The sequence below is a fragment of the Sitophilus oryzae genome, unplaced genomic scaffold (genome assembly GCF_002938485.1).
Source record: "Sitophilus oryzae breed Bouriz unplaced genomic scaffold, Soryzae_2.0 scaffold_732_pilon_pilon, whole genome shotgun sequence".
Taxonomy (NCBI): domain Eukaryota; kingdom Metazoa; phylum Arthropoda; class Insecta; order Coleoptera; family Curculionidae; genus Sitophilus; species Sitophilus oryzae.
This window is the reverse complement of record NW_022147343.1, coordinates 104,607-126,827: the sequence shown is the minus strand read 5'-3', so window position 1 is coordinate 126,827 and position 22,221 is coordinate 104,607. Positions and strand designations below refer to the sequence as shown.

Here is a 22,221-nt window from a genome sequence, read left to right as displayed (position 1 = left end):
GGTCCAATTTTCGTTTGGGGATATTTTATGTATTGAATTAGATCAAAAATAACAAAAAAATAACTTGATGCTCTCGGATATCTGTCAAATGTGACATTTAAAGTAATAAATGGTCGAAAACTGGGTTTGTAGAATGAGTCTGACTGAGTGAGAGGGGGTGTTAATTACTGCGACCTTAAAAATCTATTGTACCCCCCTTCCCTGAGTTATAACTTATTATCAGTCTATAACCCATCATACATTTTCTTATTGTAGGGGAGACAGGGTATTTCACATCCTCCTCTAACAACAGATGTTCTTCCTCCGAGGGTATACACCCTTCCACGGTTGGAATTTGGCCCTCCGTGCCCTTCACAGTCGAGGAGCTTGCCTTTGGCTGAGGTGTCCTCTGAGGATCTGTCTCCATTTTCTCCACCTCTTTAACTTGGTCTCTCCTTAGATCTGATACCGGTGTTGACCTGTATCTATAATAGAGAATATATTCCTCTTTCTTTATTGCCTTCTTGGATTTGAGGTCAATTATTATTGTGAGTACCTGACCCTCCTCCCTCGAGTTGATGACTCGCCAACTCGATGTCCTTACACTGGATTTCTGAGCCTAGATAAGGCTCAGCACTCTCGTCAGGTAGGTGATGACTTTCCCCTTGCTCCTCGGCAAAAAGACCGTGATTTTAGGATTAGTCTCTCCACTTCTTTTTGACTACACGAAAGTTCATGTTTATCTATATCCTTTTTTTTATAACTTCATAATCTGTTTTGTTGTCTCACTCTTACAGGAGACTTAAATAATACTACTAGCTATTTATTTGTAAAATTTGACACTAGAATAGTTATTTATGATATAAGTTTTATAATGGTTTTATAATTCGGAAACTTTCTATTTATTTATCTAGCAATGCTAGAACACTCTATTAATTTGAAAGTCGATTAGAGAAAATAGTATGATCCATTGGCAAGCGATGTAAATATTTGTGATCAGGTAAAAATGTGATGTAAGAGGAGGCTTAGCTTGCCGGCGCGCGGCAGGTCAGTCAGTAGTAGACGGGACGGCTGGCTATTAAGTAGTGTTGTTCTGGTGTTGTGTTGTATTTTGTCACAGAGCTGACATTTGGAGGTTGCGAGTCTTTGGACTAAGGTTGAGAGTCCTTTTTGACTATAGGATGCGAGTGTTTAAGACTATTAAGGATGCGAGTCTTTAAGCTTATTAGGATGCGAGTATTTAAGACTCTTAAGGATGCGAGTCTTTAAGCTTATTAGGATGCGAGTATTTAAGACTATTAAGGATGCGAGTCTTTAAGCTAATTAGGATGCGAGTATTTAAGACTCTTAAGGATGCGAGTCTTTAAGCTTATTCGGATGCGAGTATTTAAGACTATTAAGGATGCGAGTCTTTAAGCTTATTAGGATGCGAGTATTTAAGACTATTAAGGATGCGAAGGATGCGAGTCTTTATGACTATTAAGGATGCGAGTCTTTTGAGTACTAGGATTCGAGTCTTTATGACTATTAAGGATACGAGTCTTTTTGACTATTAGGGATGCGAATCTGTTTAGCTGCAGATTTGCGTCCGGGGAAAGCCCCTATACTTATTTCAGATGACACCAGCTAGTTGTTGAAGATTAACCAATAGATCCGAATAATATTTGAATTAGATGGAAGAATGGGATATATTGAATAGAATACCAGTGGCTAGGGGGCGGAGTACCCCCGGGTGAGTTTTACTATTTAACTATCAATTTTATCCAGATCACTAAATGTTTGTTTTGTTATTTTCATGTACAATGAGAGCCTGCTTGCCAATGACCAACTAAATGGATATTTGAGGTGAATTTGCATTGTGAGACCCGGTTGAGTAAGCCCTAGAAATAAGCGATTTTACAAAGTGCTAAAAGTGGTATTTTATTTTGTGAGAAGGGAAGCTTGGAATTGGCTCCCATCCCTTCGAACAAAATAAAATCACTTTTAGCACACATAGGTATCATACACTATTTTTTCTACAAACAAGTTTATGCTCGTATATATCAAGGTATTATGACTTTTTACTATGGCTTTTTACGTTAATGAACACGTTAATGAATAATTCATAATATGTCATTCTGAAATCATATTAATTATGAAGTTTATGGTTGCTAGGGTAATTGAAAGATTCCCAACATTCGATCATTTGTTGTCAACTAATGTCAAATTTGAGCTTCAACTCTTGTAAAATGATAGAAAGTGATCAAGAAACTGAGTGTTTCCCAGCAGAAATTGAAGAAGTGGCTAATAGAATTACTTTTGATTTATTACGCAGCAAGTCCAAGGATCAGTACGAGTTTTCATATAATCGATTTTTGAGATGGTGTGACCTAAAAAATGTTAGTGAAACTAGCAAGTTCAGTGAAAAAGTACTTTTGGCATACTTCGAAGAAAAGTCCAAAATATGGAAATCGTCAACGCTTTGGTCAAATTATTCCATGGTCAAGACGATGATAAAGATTAACAATCAGGACATAAGCAAATATTACAGGTTTATTGCTTTTTTAAAGCGAAAAGGTGAGGGATATCGTCCAAAGAAGTCGAAAATATTAACCAGAGAACAGATCGACAAATTTCTTGCAGAGGCGTTGGATGAAATATACCTTATGAAAAAAGTTGCCGTAATTTTCAGTATATTTGGAGCATGCCGTCGTGAAGAAGTATGCAACTTGAAATTAAATAATATCGAGGATGTAGGAACTTCATTAATCGTGCATATTTCAGATACAAAAACTAATGTGGAACGAACATTTGTTATTACTGGTACGTTATATTTGAATTATTACAAAAAGTACAAAGCTCTCCGTCCAGCGACCATCAACTATTCAAGAATATTTATAAAATATATTAGGAATAAATGTGCCACGACTCCAGTTAGAATCAATACATTTGGTAAGATGCCTGCCAACATTGCTAAATTTCTAAATTTGCCCGATTCTCATCTTTATACTGGACATTGCTTCCGAAGATCCTCGGCTAGTTTGCTGGCAGATTCTGGAGCTAATCTTAATACAATTAAGCGACACGGTGGACGGAAGTTCAGTACCGTAGCGGAGGGTTATATAGAAGACTCTTTACGAAATAAAACGAGTATTGCAGGTCAAATTTTATCCAGAACCTCAGCGGATACTACCATTGTTTCTAATCTTTGTACAAGATTCACGTCAGAGATAACTTCTACTTGTGCTACAGCTATAAATGAAATTGGTCATGGAATACCTTGACCTGGAATACTTATTCCAATTGTAATTTCACTAATTGTACATTTAATTTGGTTAAATAATTATTTTACGTTGACTTGATTTTTCTTATTTTTTTTCAATTATCGCTTCAGTGTTAAAAGTAGATCACGTGACTTAGTTTTAGCACCAGTGCTAAAAGTAAATGGCTTTTACCATCAGTGACATAATGTCACATTTACATGGCACTGAGAGCATGCGTTAAAAATTACATTTTTATTGACGTTTGTAGAAAAAAACTTTTAATTATGAATTTATATGGGATAATAAAATTACCCGAAATGACTGTACTCTTTAAGGACACCCTGTATACTACTTGTAGTTCTTTAAACAGACAAGTGCTAGCAAGTCCGCGTGCTGAGAATATAATTTAATGAGGTAGACTAATAAATTAGAATCGTCTCAAGATGCTTGTTCTCATGAAACTATCATTGCCCTGACCTATATCAATACTTTTCTTAAATAGGCAATAATATACATACGCATCACCGCATATAAATGACCTACTTGAAAAACTGTTGAAGAATTACAATTTGAAATAAATATTTAGTTGCTGATAAACTTATTTCCTTTATTTTATGGAAAAAATTATTTTTTATTTTTTAAATTTAAGAATAGACACAGGGTATTTTTATTTAGGTACTATATCGATTAATCCAGATTATCAAATGTATGAAAATTTTAATACATTTAACAAAAAATAGGTATATTCAAATAAAGTAAAACATATATTACATATTTTCCCTTTCTATTTCTCACTTTCTTTACAAATTTTTACACACTTACCTTCATCATATATTACCATAACTGGCTTGGATTCTCTTAAAATATGCTCTATTCTGGGACCAGGGAAGGCATGATCCAGAGGCAGATAAGCACATCCAGCTTTCCATATTGCCAGCAGTGTAATCACAAGGCTGTAATAATAACATTATTAGAAAACTAAAATTTTTACTGTCAGAAATATACCCACCTATCGCTAGGGTGTAAATTGACAGCGATGATGTAGTCTCCATCTTGGTTCTTAGGTAAATTGTTGTTGATGATTGATTGCTGAATTGTTCTGGCCAGTTGATTTGTCAATTTGTCGACTTGTTGGTATGTATGTTGCTTTAAGCTTTCATTTTCTGTGAAAGATTATTAAAGAATTCAAAGATTAATTTTAGAGCTTAATATAAAAAAGTACCATACGATAAATAAACGGCGTCAAACACGGCTGGGGAATGACAATCGATGATAATTTTGGTGAGGTTAATGTCTAGACGTCATTTACTAAAAATTGACTTGTCAAAAATGAAAACTAATTATAGAAAGATTAAAAAAGGATATAACGTTTCCAAACACACAAATCTATTTCAAAAAAAAATCTCGAATTTTAAACTACACCATTTAAAAATAATTTTTACTCAAAATAAAAATAAATTACAATCTTCTTAAGGCCAACGGACAGTAAGCGCTATTTGAAAAAGAGTACAGGCCAAGTAAATACATCTGTGGCTTGATCTCACCAAAATTATCATTGATTGTGATTCCTCAGCCTCCTTTGATGCCGTTTTTTTTTCGATCGTATAGTATTAGTCATTGAAATAATCATTTACCGTTAAAGATTAATGCTGTGTTGTGTCCAAAAGGTCCGTTGGCAACGTTTTCGAAGAGTTTATGTAGAAAATTTGGATTCAGAGGCCTAGTAGGCCCTTTTATGATCGACAGTTGTGGAATAGTTCCCATATCCTGAAATCAAAAGAAAGAAAAATATAAGTTTGTAAGTATACAAGGCGTTTCAAGACAAATATGAATGAAACTTAACCTAATATAACTTTTCACTGAGATGTAATTATACAGGGTCGTTAAAAGAAACATATTTTCTCTTTACTGTTTTTCAAATAAATTCAAAATAACCGGGTTGTTTTATTTTGAAAATAAAACAACTCTAAAACAACAATAAAAAAATTATTCTTTGCTAAAATTTTCAGAACCACTGGGTCTTTTCTGGATTTTCTTTCTTGTAAATTCAATCTACTGCCTATGTTACAATATTATCAACAAATTATGTTTTTTAACTAAAAATTAAAAAAAATCCAAAAAGTCTTTCAAAAAATTCCAAATTTTTTACTACCCCTAAAAATATTTGCACTTATTTAAGACTCACCCTGTATAATATTAAGTGAAGTATATTAGTCAATTATGGAATTCACTTAGAATTAACTAATTATATATTTTTCTTTGTATTTTTGCTTTTATTTAGCTCTTGTCAAAAATAAGTAGGGTACTTCGATTTGATATAGATGTTTCAGTAGCGTATCTAGTATTTTTTAAGCTTCAGTTAAACAGGCAAGTGAGAACCCGACTTTAGTAAAAATAAATAATTTGTCAATGGTACAATTCATCTGAATTGTTCATAACAAGACAATTAAAAATAATTTGAATTAATAAAAAAGTAATTATTATATTAAACTCATTTTGCTTTAAAGTAGTTGTAAATAACGTTTTCCTGTTATGAATAATTTATTAAATGATTTGTTAATTTACTAATAACTAACAATAAACAATCAGTTATGTACTTGTGCAAGAACACAAAACAAAATATTTTAAAATATTCAATATGAAAAAAAAATACTTTTTTTATAAAAATAATTAGACTGCCAACACGTCAACAGGCCATTTCATAGAAAAAATGTCATATTTAAGCTTGATATTCGAGTTATTGTTTTTTTTTTCTGATTCATTATTCTGAATGAACTAAGATCGTGAAATAACGTAATTTAATACTAAATTAATTCTATAATTTTAATGCAACTTCTGTTTTAATATTCAAAAGGCTACTATGAATGTGCGTCAAAGTTTTTCAGTAGAATCAATCTTAAATCGCGTAAATAGTATTTTGATTAACAATTAAGTGCTAAATAATATCTTGTTTATGACATGCTTTGCATGATTCAACTAAAGTAGTTTATTACGTCTTTTGAGTTTAATTAAAAATATAAGAAGATTTTCTAATCCAATCTCTTATTAATAAATGAACAGGGTGTCCCAAAGATGCGGTTTTCACATCACTCTACCCCTTTTTTTATGAAAGTAAAGCTGCTACACTCAGATTTGTTCTAGCTCCCTGAGTTCCTGAAATACAGGACAAATTGGGCAAATTGTTGCATTTTTCGACTCTCCTTGTATCTCGGTATCTTATCGTATTAACTTATCGAAAAGATAAAAACTAAGTCCAGTACTTTTTTACAAAGAATTCATCGTTAAATAAAAAGTTTTTATTTAACAATGTGTCAGAATGTTGTTATAGTCTATAAAATGAATAACTTTGAATTTTGACCGTTATTTTTTACCCACATGGCAAATATAAAATCCCTCTATCAAAAAAGTTACTGATATTCTTTAAGTATTCTTTAAATTGAGTGCCTGAACGAATCAGATAGGTAACTCTTTTTACTTTGGTGAAATAGAAAAGGAAAATAATAAAACAAGTGACAGTTCTCAAGTCACCCCCTCTTCTCGAAATGGCATAATTGTCAAAAAAGTTGTCAGCTTTTGACATTTCTAAATATCAGACCAATGCCGTCTCTAATAGAACAGCCTCGGAGCGAGATTTATGACGTCACGCTAATTAGATACGGATTAATAAATATGTTGTAGAATACATGGAAAACATAATTATTCCTCGTATTTTTGGTTTGTATTTTAAAAATGATATAGTTTACATGAAATATACATAATATACAGTTAATAAATATAATATATATGCCTATTTATAGTAATAAATACTTTGGCAAATAAACTATGAACCATACAAATGCAGCAAATGTTTTACAATATACAAATAATGAATAGGTACATAAGATAATGGGCAAAATGTAAAATATATTTTAAATTTTGGGGTTTGAAAATCGATCAAATTTAACAAAAAACATTCAATATATACTAATAGTGATGTATTATTATTTGCATTCACAAAATTTATATGTACATATATTTTGCAAGTATCAATGTTCGAAAAATTATATTTGCAAATAATACAATATCATAGAAAAAAATGCGTCAGCGATGGCTATGAAATAAACATCGCTGTCATTTTATAATGTAAAATTATTTAAAATTTTTGATTTTCTTGGGATTTAGGTTTGGAAAAAACGCTGATTAAGTTTTCATTTGGTTTTTCATTATTTTTTGGTTTAAAAAAAATGTTTCGGCTAACATTATAGCCTTCATCAGTGTTGTGTCATATAAAAAAAATTGTGTCGAATATAATCCAAAAAATTGCATATAAAATATTCACACCCCACACCACATAATGTTTACTGCAATTAATAAACTAATATACACTTGTCAAAAGATGACCACATATTTTTTTAAATTATTATTCTTAACACTAAAACTATCTACATTGACTATGGAGTACGATTTCAGCCATAGTCAAATATAAGGAATAATTATGTTAGCGTGACGTCATAAATCTCGCTCCGAGGCTGTTCTATTAGAGACGGCTTTGCGTCAGCATGGCCGCAAGTTGCTAACCTAATAAAATTAACACTAGAAAAGCCCGTGGGAACTGTCAAATTCAAAGTTATTCGTTTCACAGACTATAACAAAAGTTTCATCTTAAAATAAAATTTTAATCAATCACAGTTGTTTATCTTCATCATTTACCGGATTAATAATACAGAAATTACAGCTGAGTTACAAAAAAGTAATTATTTATAGTAATTTTATTAAATTATACGAATATTCTCGTTGATTATTGGTTTGAAATAAATATGACAGTGTCCTCCAATGAAAATGCGAGTTACTAACTCTAAATTCTAATCCTGAGCTGACAAATGAGCTAGATGCTTTACCTAGAGCGTTATTAAGAAGCTACAAACCTACCGATGAAAATATGCACGAAATCCAGGTTAGTACAGTATATAAAGTTTATTATAGTGATTTACTTAGCCGCGTATGGCACAGATCGTTAACCAGTGTTGCCACAAGCTTATTTTTAATCGGGGTAGATTATCACGAGATAGCGGGGTTAAATTGTTTTACAAAGGGGCAGATCTACCCCCAATGGGGTAGCTGTGGCAACACTGCCGCTATCACTCCTCCTCTCGCTAGCTCGCGCGTCACGGCCGTTTCGCATACGTCTCGCCGCTGAAATTCAAGGCCGTGTCTCAAAGATCAAAATGACACTACACGCAAATTTTGAAGTATTAAAAAGTAATAAGTGGAAAAAGTTAAAAGTTTAATAACTTTTTCTACTAATTGAAAATTACTATAGTCTGTGAAACGAATAACTTTGAATTTGACAGTTCCCGCGGGCTTTTCTAGTGTTAATTTTATTAGGTTAGCAACTTGCGGCCATGCTGACGCAATGCTGTCTCTAATAGAACAACCTCGGAGCAAGATTTATGACGTCACGCTAGTTAGATACTAGGGATTAATAAATATGTTGTAGAATACATGGAAAACATAATTATTCCTCGTATTTTAGGTTTGTATTTTAAAAATGATATAGTTTACATGAAATACAGTACGTCTGCTGGATCTGTGTCTATGAAAGGAATGCGGACAAAAAACATTTAAATAAACCGCAATATATTTTATACGTCGACTTGACGAGTACGTCACCGCAAATCGCTCCGCCCACACATTTTATTGGCTACTTGCAAATTTGTCGAATTTTTATTGATTGATTATTCCCCTCTCACGGATACCCCGTAGCTACAGAACGGACAGACGTACTGTATACATAATATACAGTTAATAGATACAATATATATACCTATTTTTAGTAATAAATACTTTGGCAAATCAACTATGAACCATACAAATGCAGCAAATGTTTTACAATATGGCTGAAATCGTACTCCATAGTCAATGTAGATAGTTTTAGTGTTAAGAATAATAATTTTAAAAATATGTGGTCATCTTTTGACTAGTTTATATTAGTTTATAAATTGCAGTAAACATTATGTGGTGTGTGGTGTGTGGTGTGTGGTGTGTGGTGTGTAGTATCGATTATATTCGACACTATTTTTTTCATATGACACAACACTGATGAAGGCTATAATGTTAGCCGAAACGTTTTTTTAAACCAAATAAAAATAATGGAAAACCAAATGAAAACTTACCTAATCAGCGTTTTTCCCGAACCTAAATCGCAAGAAAATCAAAAATTTTAGAATAATTATACATATAAAATGACAGCGATCTTTATTTCATAGCCATCTCTGACGCCTTTTTTCTATGATGCTGTATTATTTGCAAATATAATTTTTCGAACATTAATAACAATACATCACTATTAGTAGATATTGAATGTTTTTTGTTAAATTAGATCGATTTTAAAACCCCAAAATTTAAAATACAGGGTGAGTTTCCTACGATGTTCTCTATGGGTATCTCGGAAACTACTGGAGATAGAGAGTCGGTTAAATGGGAAAAGAATTGCAGTTTTGTGGGGTCATGAATATGCGCCTTTCAGATTTTTGAAAAAGTTCATGGCTTACTAGATATTTCGGAAAAAACAAATTTCGGCTATTTTAAAAATTGTCCCTAACTCCATTATAAGCTGTTTTAGACAAAAAGTTTTCAGATAAAAGTTGTAGATAATCACATCCTTAATGAGACTGTGCCCTCCGTTTTCTTCTAAAGCCTGTCATTTTTGACATATGACACAAACATATGTTTTTTTTAAATGGAAACCATAGTTGGCCATGACTTCATAAAAAGCGCCGTTTTTTAAGCTTTTCAGCGATATAAGCTAAAATATGTTTTCTTCGAAAAATTACTGAGTTATAGTCAATTCTTATAATTTTTAAACAATTTCACTTAAATAGCCATGGAAACAAGTTTAATCGTCTTTGCTCTCGGAAATGTGAAGCTGTCACATCCAAACTTCGTAAATTAAAATAAGCAAAAATTGTAAATATGAATTTTTCAAATGAAGAAAAGCGTGTAGGATTATTGGTTCAACTTTTTTGACCATACATTTTCGAGGATACGTTAACCGTTACATTTAGTTATAGTCAATTCTTATAATTTTTAAACAATTTCACTTAAATAGCCATGGAAACAAGTTTAATCGTCTTTGCTCTCGGAAATGTGAAGCTGTCACATCCAAACTTCGTAAATTAAAATAAGCAAAAATTGTAAATATGAATTTTTCAAATGAAGAAAAGCGTGTAGGATTATTGGTTCAACTTTTTTGACCATACATTTTCGAGGATACGTTAACCGTTACATTTAGTTATAGCCAATTCTGATCTTTCTTGATTAATTTCAATTGGATTGCATGGTAATCTTATTCTATTATGATTTATAAAACTTATAAAACGTTATAGTAGTATAGTATATTACTAAACGGTTCCTTACAATTTACATTACACAAACTAAAACTTAAAAAATAATATCACTGCATACACTTTAAGTTATTTTAGAAAATGTTCAAAAAATCCGCCATTGTTTTGAGTTGCATCTTTTTAAAACTGAATTACTACCTATTCTCATAGAAGGACCGGTCGACTTAATTAAACTTCTCTCGTACCGCCACTTCGAGTACCTCTCTTAATTCACAAGTTCTTTTGTAAACCTTATTGTTAACCATACCACATAAAAAAAAATCTAAAATGGATAGGTCAGGTGATTGAGGAGGCCCATACAATTGGTCCACCTCTTTCTATCCCTGAGTTTGCATAATTATAATATAAATAATTTTTAACATTTCTTTCATTATGAGGGGGGGGGGAGGAACCACTCTAATGATGCGGGAGTATCTACACGCTTTTCTTCATTTGAAAAATTAATATTTACAATTTTTGTTTATTTTAATTTACAAAGTTTGGATGTGACAGCTTCACATTTCTGAGAGCAAAGACGATTAAACTTGTTTCCATGGCTAACTAAGTGAAATTGTTTAAAAATGCTAAGAATTGGCTATAACTCTGTAATTTTTCGAAGAAAACATATTACAACTTATATCGCTGAAAAGCTTAAGTCATGGCCAACTATGGTTTCCATTTAAAAAAACATATGTTTGTGTCATATGTCAAAAATGACAGGCTTTAAAAAGGATGTGATTATCTACAACTTTTATCTGAAAACTTTTTGTCTAAAATAGCTTATAATGGAGTTAGGGACAATTTTTAAAATAGCCGAAATTTGTTTTTTTCGAAATATCTAGTAAGTCTTGGAGTTTTTCAAAAATCTGAAAGACGCATATCTGTGACCCCACAAAACTGCAATTCTTTCCCCATTTAACCGACTCTCTATCTCCAGTAGTTTCCGAGATACCCATAGAGAACATCGTAGGAAACTCACCCTGTATATTTTACATTTTACCCATTGTCTTATGTACCTATTCAATATTTGTATATTGTAAAACATTTGCTGCATTTGTATGGTTCATAGTTTATTTGCCAAAGTATTTATTACTATAAATAGGTATATATTGTATTTATTAACTGTATATTATGTATATTTCATGTAAACTATATCATTTTTAAAACACAAACCAAAAATACGAGGAATAATTATGTTTTCCATGTATTCTACAACATATTTATTAATCCGTTGTATCTAACTAGCGAGTGTGGCGTCATAAATCTCGCTCTGTGGCAGTTCTGTTAGAGACGGCATTGGTCTGATATTTAGAAATGTCAAAAGCCGATGACATTTTACTTTTGACAATTATGACATTTCGTGCTAATTTTTGCAAGAAGAGGAAGAACTGTCACTTGTTTCATTATTTTCCTGTTCTATTTCACGAAAGTAAAAAGAGTTACCTATCTGATTCGTTCAGACACTCAATTTAAAGAATATCAGTAACTTTTTTGACAGAGGGATTTTATATTTGCCATGTTGGTAAAAAATAACGGTCAGAATTCAAAGTTATTCATATGTTATTCATTTTATAGACTATACCACTAATTTTGACGTTCTAAATGCTTACATTGAAATTAGAGGAACAAACTTCACCGCTAATTGAAACCACTAATTTATTCCAGTAATTTCGAAGTTCTGAATGAAGCTGAACTGAGACTGTCTGACCGAACGGAATCGACGTGTGTGAAACCTTTAAACTCAATGTTGACTAATAGACATTTAACCAACTAATATACGGCAAATAAATATTCAAATCGTGTAACAGCTAATTTATTAATTTGCTAATAAAAGAAATAGAATATATTAACACTTAACTAGCTAATCTACATCTTGAGCGGTACTTTAAAGAACTCATTAATTCGTTTTTTAAAACCTTCAAAATGGAAAATTTCAAAACCTTTTTCCGGTAAAGGCAAACCATCAAACAAACGTTTCGCAAGATATTGCCGTTTTCAAGGGTACTTCCGAGCAGACTGTGTGTACCTATATGTTGTTTTAGAACATTGGTACCTGTCTATAACCTCGGCTCAGATCAAGAACATGCCAATGTTAATGTTTATTAATTTTTCGAGGTGCTAATTAGAGACAAAAAAAAACTAAGAAAATATATATAGTAAATGTGTACAGTTGGGAGCCTCCCTGACAGTGACAGTTGTATCTGTCATTTTAATTCACAGGCAAATTTTAGGCTGTTAGGCAGCGTTAAAATCCCCTATAACTTTTTTATTTTTTCAGATAAAAAAACGAGATTTTGTATGTTAGTATATGGCATAAATTAGGACTGATTGACCTATTTAATTGTTTTCCGCCACTTATTAAATTACTACAATTCTTGATTTTTAAATGGCACCTCTGTATTTTTTTACTTTATTCAATAGAAAATGACACTCATATATAAATAGAGAAAAGAATGACATATCATATATCAACTTTGGCTATTTTCACTTAAAAAAATCGTATTTTAAATTGGAATCTAGAGTGCCATGGATGTGTTAAAAATACTCATTTTTAATCAAGAAGCTTTGGAAAAATATATTTGATCGTTTAATGTTTTTCGTGTCTTGTCCTGGCCGGGTAAAAGATGCCCAAATCGTATTTTTTATCATATCTCAATTTTTTCAAATGAAACGAGGGTGGCTCATTAGCATATTTGGAAAAAGCATTTTTTTACGAATAATTTGGTACCACACACTTGGTATTTTGAGTCAAATTTTCGTTATGAACTGCATGTTACAATTTTCTTATATAAACTCTATGCAAAAATGTTAAAGGTTGACATATGATATTCTATTCAGTGTCATTTTCTATCGAATAAAGTAAAAATTAGCAAGGGTGTCATTTAAACATCCAAAGTTATAGTAGGTAATTTCTGGTGAAACAGCCATTGACCGAAAACAAGAATTGAATACATCAATCAATCCTAATTGACGTCATATACTAACAATTGTCAATGTCAGTTTCCAAAAAAAAACATATCGAATCATACAAAAACCACACTAAAGTTAGAGTTTAAAAACTTTAGGTATCATTAAAAAAATCACTTCTCAGTTTTTTGCTTAACTTTTCTTTTTATATGTATGTACAATGTGACTGGAAATTTATTCCAGAGGCATTAATATAATTTTATATAATACCATTTTTTAGCATTTTTTTCAAGTTGCTTTTAATTAAAACACTTGTGCCTTAATTACTCAATATCAATTAAAATCCGCACAGTTATTAAGTTAATTATAACTCGGTAATAAAAGAAAGTTAAAGTTTTTAATGGTATATTTTTATGACAACGAAATCGAAAAACGGTTTTGAATGTTAATTTTAAAGTCCGTATAATTCCATTTATGTAACTTTATCCTTCACAATGGTAAATACATATACAGATATTAGATAGTGCAAATTTTAAACAGGTTAAAGTAGCGAATGGAATAAATCAGCCACAGTGAATGTTTTATATTTGGAAATAATGGTTTTATCTATGTTACCTTCGTGGTGCATTCATTTCTTGAAAAAAAGTATTTCGCCGCTGAAACACAAATCTGAAAAATATTTTTTTTTGTAAAATGCCACTGATTTAAAATCAAAACAGAAACCAGCTGGTCAGTTTCTTTTTGTCCATAAACAAATTTGCCTAAGCATTATGTGTCCCATTTAAAATCATCATTATCATCATCATTCTCAGCTTGTTCAACCATTTCCAATAATGGTGCAGCCTCCCTCGCATATTTAGATGCTCTTTTTGTAGTTGGGCCCATTGTGGTCTATTTTTAGCTATGCGGGCCCAAGTTATACCTGCTAATTTCCTAATATCATGGTTCCACCTTATGTTTAGGCTTCTTCGAGGTCTCTTAATTTCTCGTGAGTACCATGCTGTAATTTTTGTGGTCCATCTGTTGTCCGTCCTTCTTGCCGTTTGTCCTGATCATTGCCACTTGAGGGATTTGATTCTGTGGATGACATCTATTACCTGTGGGTCTTTTGTCATATCCACTCTATTCTTTTACGGTCTTTCTTGGTTATTCCCAGCGTATTTCATTTCATTGAGCGTTGAGTGACCTGCAGTTTCCTTATAATATCCGTTTTAAGTGTCCAGGTTTCGAATGCATAGGTCATGACTGGTAGTACACATTGGTCGAATGTTTTCTCATCAATCTATTTTATTATGTTTCGTCCATAAGTACTCCATCATCATCATCATCATCATCATCATGTAGCCATCGTTGTCCACTGCTGAACGTAGGCCTCCTCCATATTTCTCCATGTCTCTCGATTTTGGGCCGTCATCATCCAATTTCCAGCAATCTTCTTTACATCATCGGTCCAGCGTGTCGGTGGTCTGCCTCTGCTACGTTTATCTGCTCGAGGTCGCCATTTTAACAATCTTCTAGTCCACCTGTCTTTAGATGTTCTCGCCACATGACCTCGCCAGGTCATGTAATAATTACTCCAAGCTAACTTAATTGTTCGGTTGATTTTTGTAGTAGAGATCCCGAGCTGTATATTAGTTGTCCCAAATATATGTATTCTTCTACTATTTCCAGTTTTGTGATATTTATTAGAACGTCTTTTCTGTCTGTTTCATTTATATTTCTGTCCATTTAAAATAAAATAGTTTATACCAATAACTTGCAGCATATGATATTTTGGTAATACGTAATAAAACTTAACTATAAATCCACATCCCCTACGACCCCTGCGACCCTACGACCGACGAATTCTAAGAGTGTCCTGGGTCGACCGTGTGAGGAATGAAGACATTCTCAGAAGAGCTGATCTAGAAGAACCTGAAATCTTCAAAATCATCAAGAAGAGGAAAATAGCCTATTTGGGACACAACCTACGAGGAGATAGCGTTCTCACTTTCAGCGTCTAATTCTCCAGGGTAAAATCGAGCGGAGCAAAAGGGTAATAGGCCGAAAGAAGCTATCCTGGCTGAGAAATATTCACTCAGTCATTGGGCCGGCATACAGGACTTCCAAGCACTCCAAGTCGCTGCAATTAATATAACCATCTGATGAGGAAGAAAAAATGAACGCCTACACTACAATACAATAGGAATCTGCATGGCACAATGCACCTTAAGAAGAAGAAGAAGATAAATCCACTGGCAATTGCCTCTTAGCGGAGCCATTATAAAACAAGTAGAACTTTAAATCCAAATATTGTCTTTTAATAATTTTGTTATTGCTAAGTTAAATTTAAGACAAAATGAAATACTAACGCGGTGCGTTTAAAAACTTTTATAAATTGAAAATTGAGAGGTCAAAGAACCTCAAAGATTATGTCAAATGTTATAAAATTATAATCAAAAAGTGTGTTAAAAAAGTCTCTGAAAATGAATCTAACCAAGAATGGATAAATGAAAAAATATAATTAAGAAATATACAAAAAACAAATCATTAAAAAATAGTTTATCCTAAAATTGATACCATATAATGTATATTATTGGTATAATATAAGTTTTTATTTATAATAACAAACTATTAATGTAAAATAATAACTGGAGGTCGTTTCGCAAACAAAACTATTTGAACGTAACAAACAAATATATAATTGTCCATTTTTATTGCTATACTTACTTGCATTGCGGTATTTCTATCTGAAATAGCTAATAAATATTCAGTATGTTGGTCAGTTTATTTGGATTTAGAATTTAAAGTAGAATTTCATAAGTATGTAACAATTTTTATTTACAATCAAATATGTAATTGTGGATAATGTGGATATTATTGTGACAATCAAAGCTCTCATGAAGATAAAACTTGGTTATAGCAAATTTTATTATGGTACTATTAAAATTGAAAAGTATGTTTTAACACCTACGGGTGAACGAAGAATTTAACACTTTCAGTTGATCTCGCTGTTGGTATATATAGGTACAAGAAAAAATGCCTTGTAATTCAAATTAATGCTTCTTGAGAGTCTAACGACTATCCTTGGTACATAAAGAACGTTTAAAGATTTCTGCATTTAAAAGAAAAAAAAAGAATAATGGGAACTATCACTCTATTATTGCAAGGTAATATTTGCAGAAGTAATTGGCTCCAATAAAAGTTTATTGTTTTTTTAATATATTTTGAAATCACTTCTTACTGAATAGCCGGTATTCTTAAATTAATATTATACATTTGTGATTTTCATTCAAAGAATGACAGATAAAATAGCCAAGCAATGCTCGTCAGTGCTATTCGTAGCCCAAGAACCCTTCTGTGGCGCTGCAACAGCGCCTACAGAATGACCACAAAACGCTGAATTTCCAACAAATCTTTAGAATGGTAGAGGAATTCATCAGGGCAGAGACAAGCGAAAAAGTTCATAGTAGCCAAAATTTAGGGCAGATCCGATAAACAAAGGCAAGAAGACTGCCAAAGCTTTAGTGGGTCTACTAAAAGGGCATTAACAGGTATCTAAAACTGATGGGATTGACGAACAAATCCATGAGCAGATTGTGTCAATTTGAAGAAGAAATGAAGAACATATTTTATGTCGACAGCTTGGCAAATGTGCGATTTTTTGTACTAGGCAATGATAGGCTATTGACAAAGCTATATAGAAGGTTCAGTCTCCTAGTTATTAGACTATAAGAAAATGATAAAAGGAGAATGCGTGGGGTGTCTTATTGGGTAAAAAATGTGCAGGTACTGCTAAAATTGTGAAAGAAGACTGTCTATGTCAGTCATATAATTATAGTCGACTGATCCCAACGACTGCCAAGAAAATGTACATGTAATTCCAACAGCGAGAGACCCGTTTGGGTTTTGGGTTTTTGTTTACTATATAAGCACAAACAAATCTCTGAAGCTCATATGCATAAAAAACCTGTTTTACTAGGTGCGAATTTTTTTCGAAGAGGCATTCGAATGACAACTGAAGAACCGGTACATTATTTAAGGGGGAGTTCCATCAGTCAGTCTCAATTACAACTAGTTTTGTTTAGAAAAATAGCAACATAAACATGTTTTTAGTTTCAAAAACAAACTCGAATATTACTGAATGGACTGAAACCGCGTCTTTGGTTTTGAAAATCTTTCCTGAATCATGCATTCAATGTTTCCTGACGATTTGTTTATTATATTGTGTATAGATTTTTTATAGCCCAAAGTTACAGTTTAATATTCTGTACCAAAGTACTGCGTGTAAAAAGCAAACTCTGAAAAGACAAAGGCACAGTTTGAGTTCATTTTAAGACGGCGATTAAATTATAGAACTGGTAAAATCATGACCGACTGGATAAATGAAGATTCTTTTACTACTTTTATAAGAATGTCAGTAATAAATTTGGAAACTAAACTTGTTGATTTGACACACGAAATACAGATAGAAAAAACTGGGGAGTCTGTTCCAAAACAAAAACACAGACAAAATATTTAAACCTATTGATCTTTCCACTGATCGACTAAACTTTTTGTTGCTGACGAAAACAGTGGCCGGTTGAAGAACCTTTTGGACCGAAAATCTCCAAAATTTTGCTCATTTTGGAAACTCTAAGTTGCTGATTTGTTGAAAACAACAGTCTCGACTATTTTGCCCATTTCTTAAAAATACACTTTAAAACAGAGATAGAAATATTAACATAAAATAACAATAAGTGTACAAAGTTTTAACATTTTATTATGATATTAGAACACTTTTTATGTTCATCATCGTTTCCAATAAGCCATTTCCAATAATGGTCCAATAAGCCTCCCTCGCTTATTTAGATGCTCTCTTTGTAGTTGAGCCCAATGTTGTCTATTGTTGGTTATACGGGAACCAAGTTATCCCTGTTAATTTCCTAATATCATGCTCCCATCTCAGGTTTGGTCTTCTTCTAGGTCTCTTAATTCCTCGTGAGTACCATGCTGTAATTTTTGTGGTCCATCTGTTGTCCCTCCTTATCAGGTGTCCTGCTCATTGCCACTTGAGGGATTTGATTCTGTATATGACATCTATTTCCTGGGATTTTTGTCGTATCCACCCTATTCTTTTAAGGTCTTTCTTGGTTATTCCCCGCATAATTTCGTTCCATTGAGCGTTGTGCGACCTGCATTTTCTTCATAACGTCCGTTTTAAGTGTACACGGTTGCTCAAGTATAGGTCATGACTGGTACTACACATTGATTGAATGTTTTCTTCTTTATATAAAGTGGCATTCTAGAAGATGTTAGAATATGTTCGAGTTTCTTCCATACCTACTCCATACTAACTTAATTCTTCTGTTGATTTCTGGTAGTAGAGATCCCGAGCTGTGTATTCGTTGTCCGAAATATATATTTTCTTCTACTATTTCCAGTTTTGTGTTATTAGAATGTCTTTTCTGTCTACTAGTTCGTTGTACATTACTTACTTACTAATAGGATTAAATAGACTGACTTAGACTGATAATGCAATCATGAATTTACTTTCAATTCAAAAGGCATATTCTATTATCAGAACTTTATTATTATAATTGTATAAAGCTCATACTAAGTGAGAAATATTTTTGAGACAGACATTTGTGACCACGACCAAAATATGACTATACGACTAGTGTAAAAAAAGTCACGTGTATAGAGAGGTGTAAATTTTTTACTGGATTTTTTCTGCTCATAAGCGAGTTGCATTCTATTTATGTGTACATAAAGTTCAGTAGCTAGATTAATTAATACTAATAAAATATGCAGACACACATCTATTTACAACATGTAGATATTTGTATTTATTTGCGTAATCCATTATGCAGATTTCTTCACTAGACTTTTTTCTGTCTTTTTTATTAACCATAGACATTTTCTTCTGCAATATAACTCAAATAATAATTAATATTACGTATATGGGGACCCTAGCATTATTTTATTTGGAGATATGAACATAATACTCATTTAATGTTGAATTATTTGATGGTAAATTCATATTAAAATGACATTACAAATTTAATTAAAAATTACTTAAAAACGCGTAATTCAGAATTCTTTTAAGTGCTAATTGAGATGAATTAAATAAATTTTAAAAATTTTATCTCCCAATAATTTTTATAACAATCTGTTGATAAATCGATTTAATGATTCAATGATTTTTTATTTAATTTTTTAATTAAAGTTAAACAGGACATTATATTTTTTCAGGTGCTAATAAAGTAGAATAAATATTGTTTTTAAAGAATGCGAAATTTTATCCTTGACCTAATGACTCTGAAATGTAATGACAAAAAATGAAATTTGTTTTAAGAATAAGTGGTACAAAAATGTTTTTACAAGATCATTATGGGTTCAATTATTTTTTTTACTAGAGATTAACATTGAACTAAATTTAATAGATTTTTTTTGTGTACATAAAATTAAATATCAAAAAAATATGTATATTCGAAAAACATTATAGTTCTTAAAAATGAAAATCTGATAAAAAATATTTTAAATAAATTATATTTTTTTAATTTTTCTATTTAATAATAAAAATCCTTTTAATTATGTCAGAATTATGTTAAAAATATGATTCTTCATCAGGGGGCAAGCTGAGTACATACATATATGTAGTAACGAGCACAAAAATGGGCATTTTTCTTGGAAACTTTATGTTACAAGAAAATATTATGAAATAGATTTTACTAAGAAGCAGTAAAATGCAAGAAAATATTTTTAAATGTTTATTTACAATAAATTTAACTGAATTTTATTTCATATATTAAACATGGACAATTACACATCTAGTAACTGTATATGAAATATTTTAATTATTTTGGTGAAATTGAAACAAAATATTGTGTTATTTTATGCTTCTAATTGTATATAGTATTCTAAAATATAACTCATTTTAAAAATTTTCTTTTTTATTTATTTATTTTTAATTATATTGAATATTAATTATTTTACTGAATTCAAAGTCTATCTCTTTGACCTATATCTATGTATAATTCAGTATTACATGGAAGTATCAAAAATATTTTTTAAAGACTTACTCAAAAAATATAAATATAAAAATTTATTCATGACCGAAACTCATAGCAAACCAAGCAAATAAACTTATAGGGGTAGTTGTAAAGAAAATATTCATTTTAAAAAGAAAAATAAACTAATTAATTAAAATTAAAAAACAGTCTTAAGAGTAAATTAATCAAAATGAAATAATAAAATAAAACATAACTGCAAACTAACTAAAAAATGTGAATTAAAAAATTTTTAAAAATGGTATTAACAAAAATTCAAGAAAGAATAATTTAAATAAAATTTTAGATATAAAAATTGCTGTAATAAATCGAAATTATATAAACAATAAAAATATCAGTGATAAGAAAAAATTAAATAATTTTAACAAATTTAAGTTTTATAAAAATTTTATAAAATAAATCTACTCACCTTTTTATTATTTTTCGACAAATTCCAAAACCAATTCACACTATACTAACAAATATAAAATAGAAATAAACAAATCTCGACGATCAACACGCGCGAATTATTTAAATTCACTTCCAGACAGACGGAAAGCCGAAAATCAAATAAACACGCCGAATCCGCGCACGGACAGTACTCAAATCGTTAAGAAACAATTACGTAGATGGTACTACCGGCTGCGACATACGTACCACCTGTTAAGCTCGTATTTCTTTGTAATAGAAAGAGAAAGAATAGGCGAATTTATGTCTGTTCTTGGTGGTTCTTCATCGGTGGCGGTAGGATTATCCCGAGAGTTTGTTGACCAGGGTCGGGTTGGCGAAGTGAATTAGCGGTTTGGATTGAGGTTGATTTATCTCATAATTTATTACGATTTTAGTACTCGTTGTTTGCTAATAACTACGTAATGTAGTAAAGTGTATTTCTATGTTAATATTAAAGAACTATTTAAGTTTCATTAAATACGTCTATTATAACTATAACGTCAACGGTTTATGATAGCCATATCTGCAATTCTTTTGAATCTCCTTTTGAACTGTCTATACAGGGTGCTACAAATTCGAGGTACGAGCATTGGTATCTCGGAAACCGTAATAGATACGAAGATGGTTAAATTAGGGCAAAGTTGCGCTGTCGGTCGTTCACCAAGATGTCATCAAAAAAGTTTTAAAAATTTCATGGATTGCTGAGTTTTTTGGAAAAAACGAATTTTTTTGAAAATGAATTTTATTTTTTCCTGTCGTTACTTTTAAGAAAATCAAAAAACTAATTGCACATTCTAATAGCTACTTTATAAGGGCTATCTAATAGTATTTTTAGATTTTCAAATTAGCTGATAATTATAGATACAGAGGCCAATTTAATTTTTTTAAATACGGACCTACATTTTTTACTTTTAAGAACTCGATCTCCTGAGTACAATGATATACCACACTTAATATTTCTTTTTTGTTTCGGATATTTGAACACAATTTATTTAAACTTATTTCAAGTTATCGTTACAATATTGTTATTGTCAAGTTATCGTTACAATATATGTCTTCAATATATGTGTGCTTATAATGTCGTTACAATATAAGCTTTCAAACTTGGCTACAATATAAGCTTTCAACAATGGCGTGGAGTAAAATATTGAATATGGAAAATCAAATGCAATAAAATAATAAAAAAATAATATACAAAATGCTTTCGGAAGTATAAGAAGAAAGTTCAAAGAGCTATAAATAAAATTGAACGAAAACTAAATTTGTGCAGTA

The 22,221-nt window shown here is 31.2% G+C and overlaps 1 protein-coding gene across 1 annotated transcript in view; it reads right to left on the bottom strand.

Moving 5' to 3' along the window:
• LOC115888328 (mycosubtilin synthase subunit C) overlaps positions 1-21,082 on the bottom strand; it is a 38,607-nt gene extending 17,525 nt beyond the window's left edge. The window contains exons 1-4 of the mRNA XM_030908023.1: positions 20,930-21,082; positions 4,856-4,988; positions 4,231-4,384; positions 4,044-4,174 (exon numbers count right to left, since the gene is read on the bottom strand). Coding sequence (XP_030763883.1) covers positions 4,044-4,174; positions 4,231-4,384; positions 4,856-4,985 — 415 coding nt within the window. The 5' untranslated portion in view covers positions 4,986-4,988; positions 20,930-21,082. The remainder of the gene's footprint in view (positions 1-4,043; positions 4,175-4,230; positions 4,385-4,855; positions 4,989-20,929) is intronic.
• Positions 21,083-22,221: the final 1,139 nt, after the last annotated feature.